The sequence below is a fragment of the Panthera onca genome, chromosome A1, assembly GCF_046562875.1.
Source record: "Panthera onca isolate mPanOnc1 chromosome A1, mPanOnc1 haplotype 2, whole genome shotgun sequence".
NCBI lineage: Eukaryota > Metazoa > Chordata > Mammalia > Carnivora > Felidae > Panthera > Panthera onca.
In genome coordinates this window covers 8435634-8443142 of record NC_138339.1, presented here as the reverse complement: position 1 = coordinate 8443142, position 7509 = coordinate 8435634, and the positions used below count along the sequence as shown (strand labels likewise).

Below are 7509 nucleotides of genomic sequence, written 5' to 3'. Positions count from 1 at the left end.
AATGCCACACATAGTGTGATCAGGCTGGGTCTCAAACCTTGGTCTGCAGCCCCCAAGACGAGCGCTCCGTCATTTGCAGATTCTCCTTCCCAGACCGATCCCACATGGACGGTGTGAGCAGAGGCTCACGGCCGAAAGGCAGAAGCAGCCCCTCAACATCCTGTTCGTCTTTCACTTAAGCTCTCTAACAATGACATACTCCCCCTGAGGAAACTTTTGAATTTTCTTAATGGGAAAAGGGTAAAATAATATCCTAGTACCACCGAATCCTGAATAGATTTAAAAAAAAAAAAGAAAAGCTAACCAAAATATGTTGTTCTTCAATTTCAGACTCCCTTGAGATGATTTTATCTTGCTGAAAGCCTCTTTATTCTTGATGCCTCTGTCATGTTTATTTTTTCTACTTATAGCAATTCATATACCCTTGTAAGAATTTTATATAAGGAGATAAATGCTAAGGCATAATATTGAATAACTGTTTGAATCCCCGAGTAGGATTCGTATTACGGCCTCCACTGTGGAACCACAATCACGGAATGCGGCGCAAGGTCAAATAATGACTCTGCGAAAGAGCCGGAAACAAGATTGTCCTTGCCCCCCCCCCCACGCCATTTCTCCCCGCTGGAACATTTTCATAAATCGCCTCCGTAGCAGGTGCGGTTCCGTGGGAAATCAGTATTCACGGCAGTAGCACTCTCATCCTGTTCGCGGCTTCTATTTTCTAACGTCCAATACAGATAAAAATGTGTTGCCAAGATTCAGGCTGCTTATTTTTTTCTTCAAACATCCTTAGCCAGAGGGTAACCTCATATGCGACTAAAATCGACCTCCGTGTCTTTTATTAGCTGTTAAATTACTTTTGAAAAATGCCTCAAAGTGCTTCTCAATTACCCTGTGACTGACAAGTTGAAGCCCAATGAAATCCCAAAGGATTCCTCGTGTGTGTGTGTGTGTGTGTGTGTGTAAGATGTGTGGTGTTCTATGATTTTTATTTGGCTCTAGGACATGCATATTCTTTTCAAGTACTGTATGTGTGTGTGGGGGGGGTGTCATATAAGTTATATTCAAATTAATATTATTTAAAACCTCCATAATATAGTAAGAAATACCTTGGATGTTACAAAGTCAAGAATGCTGCTCTCCCTTTCTGAGCAGTATCAACAATGGAAAACAAATTCTGCATAGTGAGTAAGAATATAAAAACTCTCATCCATCAAACAAACAGCACGAGAAGACATAACGTACGGGCCAGTCTGGAATAAAGAAGCAATGTTCATCACAGTGATTGATAGGTGGGGTTATTTCAATACGCTACAGGATAGCTCATGGATTCCATGAATTCTCATGAAAACTCCCTTTGTAGTAGTAACACTACATTCTACGGTATGTTGAGGCTTACAGGGCAGGACGGCGGCCAGCACGGGGTTCCCTCGGGTCTCCAGGCACCAGCCACCGATTCCCGTGCTTGGCCTTTCGCAGACTGGGTTTCTCCATGAATGAGGGCGGAGAAGTCCTTGGGTCTCAGGATCTCGTGGACGGTTGATGTGGCGAGGCAGAGCTACATGGAGCACAGGCAGCACTCAATCCCGATCTCACACCATCTTGGGGGAGGTGAGTGCTCACCTCTCTGAGGGATTGTGCAGATAAGGAAACAGGCTCAGAAAGTTCCGGGGATGTAGCCCAGGGTACAACATGCACACATGGAGAAGAGGGTCTGCATTTTCTGTTCCTTTTTCCAGTACTTTTTCCAGTGCTTACAGTATTCACATTAAGAAGTATCTTACAGGGGTGCCTGGGTGGCTCTGTCAGTTGAGTGTCCAACTGCTGACTTCCACTCAGGTCATCATCCCAGGGTTATGGGATCGAGCCCCAAATCAGGCTCCGAGCTGAGCACGGAGCCTGCTTAAGATTCTCCCTCTCTCTCTGTCTGTCTCTGTCTCTCTCTCCCTCTGCCCCTTTCCCCTGCACACTCTCGTCTAAAATAAAAAAAATTTTTAAATTGAAAAAGAAGTATCTTACATTCAGCACCATTTCTTCCAGCACCATTTGGGATTGGACAAGTCTACTTAGAGAAGAAGGGGGAAATAGCTCACAAAACTCTATTTGGAAGGCGGTCAACAGTGGGAGAAAATGGTATTGGGGCTTCAAAAATCCAGCTTCTGGTCCCAGTGTGCAGTCGAGAGTTGTGTCCCGTATCAACCCAACAATCCTTTCTTCTTTCTGTCTGCTTTTGTTTTTCTTGGTAAAAAAACTGCCTTGCTCTCAGAATTACAGTGAGCTTCAAATAAGATTAGTCACCCAGCAATTCTAACAAAATCTGAGTGTGCATGGCCATATAGAAACTTTCCAATGGGTGGTGCCTGGCATTTATCCTCAGGCATCTGGGACTGGTGAGGCTGGACACGCCCATGCATATGCATGTGAGCGCGCGCGCACACACACACACACACAAACACGCATGCACGTACACACATGCATACACAAACGTGTTCACGGCGGGAGCAAATGTTAGAAAGGACAAGCGGCCATCTGTACTGATGTTGCCATTCTCTGCATAGTCCTCATTCACTGCTCTTCATTTCGGTAACAGTTGTGGGAAATTAAATGCATCCATGCTCTGGAGTTATGGGCGAGAATATCCATTGAGTGCTTTTTATTTTTTTTTTTAATGTTTATTTATCTCAGTTTTGTGAGAGAACGTGAGCAGAGGAGGGGCAGAGAGAGAGTGAGAGAGAATCCCAAGCAGGCTCCACGCTGTCAGTTCAAAATCCTGAACTGTGAGATCATGGCCTAAGCCAAAATTAAGACTTGGATGCTTAACCGACTGAGCCACCCAGGCATCCCTTGAACGCTTTTGATGTGCCCACCTTGGTTTTGGGTGCTGAGCATGCAGTGGGCAAACTGGACAAGGTCTCTCCTCTTTTGGGGCTGGCACTCAACCAGTGCTAGTCAGAGGAGACAGACAGCTGACACTCAGAAGACGGATGAGGGATTCTGGAGGAGGAGGATGAGGTGCCGTGAAGACAAAGGGATGAGAGTCACGTACCTAACTGGCTGCTTCAGATCTGGTGGGCAGGGGAGGCCCTATGGAAAAGCTGGTTCCAGAATAAGAAGGATTCTGGGGGAATAATCTGGAGGAAACAGTTCCAGGTGGAGGGAATGGCTAATGCTAAGGCCCAAAGGGAAGAATTGGCTTATCACACTCGAGGAGTATCAGAAAGGCCAGGGTGGCCAGATGGGCCATGAGAGATGAGCTCCTAGAGGCGGGCACAGCCCGCATCACACAGGGCCTGGGAGGCCACATGTGCTGGGGGTTGCATTTGGCTACATGTAAAGACATCAACCACAGGGACTTGATCTAAATAGTCTGGAAGCGGGTCCATTGCTCTGCGGAGCACCCCCCCCCCCACCCGACCAAGAACCTCAAGCCCGTGTATTCTGCCACCCTGAGCACATGGCATTCATGCCCTTAGTTGCCTCACAGTTGCAATAGGATTGCTCTGCTTTGCACCTGCTGTCTGAATTCGAGGCAGTGTGAGCCACGAGGTCAACACGAGAAAGAGCAGTTTTCACACCAAACGTGCAAAATTTTGCCACAGATCTCCCAACAAACCTCCACTTACATTTCCATGGCAGAATGTGCCCTCCCCTAGCTGCAACGGAGGCTGGGAAAAACTCAGATGGTTTTTTTCCAAGCCGAGTTCCTTACACAACCACATTTTCTCCAGTAGTAATGCTATTGACGAGGCAGGTACCCCACACCGTAGTCTGGATGCTATTCTAGGTGGAAAGGTATTTGGGGCTAGGTGCGAGAATCAGGAATGCTGCTTTGAACATATAAAACTAGACATGACTATCACACCAGAGTGTTCCAGTCAGCTTGGTGCTAGAACAGGCCTCAGGGCAGCCCAGTGGGGCCACCAAGGTCCTTGAGTAGCTTGACTCCCTCCTCAGAAGCCTCCTTCTTTTACCCCAGGGTTCCCTAGCAATGCCACATGCCCCTGAAGACATCATCACTCTTCACATGCAGCTTTATGTACCACTAGGGGCAAAAATGCTGCCAATTAAACTATAACACAATGTTTTCTAGAATTATTTCATACTTCTTAGAAACGGTTCAGAATTATTAAGACATGAGTCTTTACATAGCACTCATGCACATACATAAAAAGGAAAATCTTCATAAAATTAATTGGTTAGGTATCCTTAAAGGTTCTTTCCATTCAGGATCCATATCCAGAGTGTCTGTGGATTTTCTCACTGTTCCATTTAGAGTGTTAGTGACGGCTCACCTCTTAAAAAGAGCGCTCTGCTATTTATTTCGGATTTTCTTCTAAGCTGCTGACACCTGTCTGCGAGTTTTGATGTGAATGAATGCAAAAGAATGACAACTACATCACGACGGCCGCCTGGCCAACAACTATGTTGCTATTAATGCTATTGAAATGTGGGGAGAAAGCCCCAGTGGGTAGAACACGCATATGTGCTGTGATGCACACTTGGGCAGCGTTGGGTTAGGCACCCAGAGGTCAAGGAGACAGTGGGAGTCTGAAGCTTAGTGGAGAAACAGGGGTAGAGAAATGGGTTTGCAGATTTGTTATCCGTAAGTAAATGAATGACAGTCATACCCATGGGCCTGCATGTTGCCAAAAAACAAGATCCAGACAGAAGAAGGCTGATGATGAGCCTTAGAATATTCAAACGTCTATAAATCCAGAAGAAAAGCCAACACACCTAACAGAGTTAGGAGGAGGCTAAGGAGGAGGGGGACGGTCAGCTAGGTCAATGCTGACAGGTCAAGTAGGATGAGATGGAAAGGTGACCACCGGATTGGGCAGCATGGAGGTCATAAGTAACCTTGATAAAAGAACCATACCTGTTTGAGGGTAACCTCGGGGGCAGCTGGATTGGACTGGGCCGAGGGGTAAAGGGGGAGTGAGGTGTTTAACCTCTTTGATCAGCTGTATTGCCAAGGGTAGGATGTACAGCCAAGAGAGACGGTGGTATTTCCTTTCCTCAAGACACTGGGCATGTTTGAACGCTAATTCGGCAAGGCGGGATGGATGGTGCAGGAGAGGATCGCAAAGCGCTTGAGAAGGCGGGAGTGATGCGAAGCAGGGCACGAAGCGCTTAGGATCAGCTTTGGACAGAACCCAGATCCATCGCAACAGCACGCCGGGGGGCCCAGAGGCAGCAGCGCAAGAACTCTGTCCTGGTCCCTGGCTTCACAGCGCTGTGTTTCTCCTGGGGGCTGCGGGGGGCACTCCCATATGCAGGGTCTTTGAGCAAATCCCTTCAATCCTCAGGCTCCTAGTCGGTCCCACGTGGGGTCTCATTTCCGCACATAATTAGTCGCTCCAAGTGTGAGCTGGGTGTGCACACCCGGCCGCGCGGGCCGGTTCCCAGACAACCTGCATCACCCCTGCGCGCGCCACCCCGGCGGCAGTTTCCGCACCTCCGTCACCGCCCCTCCGGCGGGGGGGGGGGGGGGAGGTGAAGCGCGGCGCGAGAAGGGGCCACCCCCCCCGCTGGGCCCTTTCGACCTCCTGCCGGAGTCTGTGCCAGCATCAGCCCCGCCTCCTCCAACCGCAAACACCCCACCCTCACCCTCCTTCTTCTTCCCGCGCCCGCGGCCGCAGCTTCCAACGTGGCGCTGCCAGCCGCGCATGCTCAGTGCACAGAGCGGGAGGGAGGGGCCGGGGCCGGCTGGGCGGGGCCGGGCGCAGTGACGACAACGCGCAGCCGCGGGCAAGGGGGACGCGCCACGTAGGCGCGCGGCGGCCGCGCCCCCTCCCGGCGACCGCAGTTGCTGCCTCCGTGCGCGGCCCCGCCGCCCCCCGCGCGCGCCTCCCTCGCAGCCCGGCGCTCAAGCTCGCGCGCGCCTCCCTCCCGGCTCGCGAGCCCGCCGTGGTCGCCGTCGCCGTCGCAGCCCCTCGAACGCGCGGTCGCATCATGTCTTCGCCTCCCGAGGGGAAGCTAGAGACGAAAGCCGGACATCCGCCCGCCGGTACTGACTCGTTCCCACTTTCTCTCCCGCCGCGGGGCGCGAGGGCGGGCTCGAACCTGCGGACGCGGGGCGCGGAGGGGGCGCCGGGCGGGGGCGTCCGCCCCGGCTGCCGGGCGCGGGGGCCGCTCGGGGGCTCCGCTCGGGGGCTCCCCCTGGGCTCCGAGCGCCCCCGGCTTCGCCAGCCCGTGGGAGTTGCATGCAAATCAGAATGATTGGAAGAAAGTCGCTTGCACAACTTCCCCGAGAAAGTTTGGGCCGAGTGCGTACTTAGAAGGGACAGACAGATGTCTTAGGAAAACGGGCAGCCGGAACGCTGAAAAGTCCGTGTGTGTCGTGTCGTGGTGACGATTAATTGTAGGCTGACAGCATTTCGTGCGGATAAAAGAACTAGAGAAGCGGAAATAATTTTTATCATTAATCGCTCAGTGTGATTCCCCCCCCTCCCCTTCCCGACTTTCTTTCGCATCCAACTTTTTCTTAAAAGTTTTTCCTCGGACTTTTTTTTGTTGTTGTTGCAAATCCTGAACTTATGAGCCAAGGAAGTTAATTAAATCCAGGATAAAGAGTCAGCTTTCTCGAGAAAATAAAAACAAAAAAAACCAAAAAACGAATCTAAGCAGACTTTTTAAGTTCATAGGGCCCACCTCTTCCCTCTCGGAGCAGGGTTCCCGTTTGTTCTTTCGACTCTGTCCCAACGGGTCGCTGTCTCCGGAATGACAATCGATCCATATGGAAGGACACAGGGAGAGACTCAAAGGCTACCGGCGCCTCTGTGTGTGTGGGTCTTTCAGAGTCTAAACTGTACACGTTAGTGTTATGAACTCAGCCTTCTAGTAACAGAAGCCTTATGGAAACGTGGCTGCTTTCTGTGCCCCATTTGTGCCCATTCTTGTTACAGTAGAGTCGCCCAATCGCCATCTGCTGTCCTCACGTTAGGACACTAAGTCTTTGCCTCAACAGGGGCAACGGAGCAGTTTTTCAATAAGGTGCATTCCAGAGTAGGTAATATTTTTCACTGGTGAAAAAAGCTCTCAACAACAGGAAAACTAACTAGCACTAGGGAAGAAAAATGGCTGACTGCTGTGTGGGGACTTAGGAGGCGTGGGATTTGGGGAAGACAGGCTTTGGGGCCATTTGTATTGCATTAGTTACAAAAAACAGTACCTCAGAGGGATTTCTTTTAAAGATAACTCTGACCTTGGATTCCTCCTGCTAGGGATCCACGTCCAGCTGCCTGCTCACCTGGGCGGTTCTGCAGGAAGGAACCCCTCCAGTTGCAGTCATGTCCTTGTACTATGTGGCATTAGTCTGCCCATGGCTCCCCTGTCCCAGGGGAATGAGTGGCATTAAAGTGTATCTGTTGGAATGATACCAAATCCACGTAGCAGTAATTAAATTGCATGGAGAGACATATCCATATGGAGATTTTTAGGATCAGAGGTATAAACTGTACATTGTTAACTCCCTGGGAGAAATTTCTTAAAGGACTCTGATTTTCTGTG

At 50.3% G+C, this 7509-nt stretch overlaps 1 protein-coding gene across 1 annotated transcript in view; it reads left to right on the top strand.

Annotated features, from left to right (window-relative positions):
- Positions 1 to 5747: 5747 nt before the first annotated feature.
- The window catches only part of DAP (death associated protein), a 62823-nt gene continuing 61061 nt past the window's right edge, over positions 5748 to 7509 (top strand). The window contains exon 1 of the mRNA XM_078444382.2: positions 5748 to 6007. Within this exon, the coding sequence (XP_078300508.1) occupies positions 5953 to 6007 (55 nt within the window). The 5' untranslated portion in view covers positions 5748 to 5952. The remainder of the gene's footprint in view (positions 6008 to 7509) is intronic.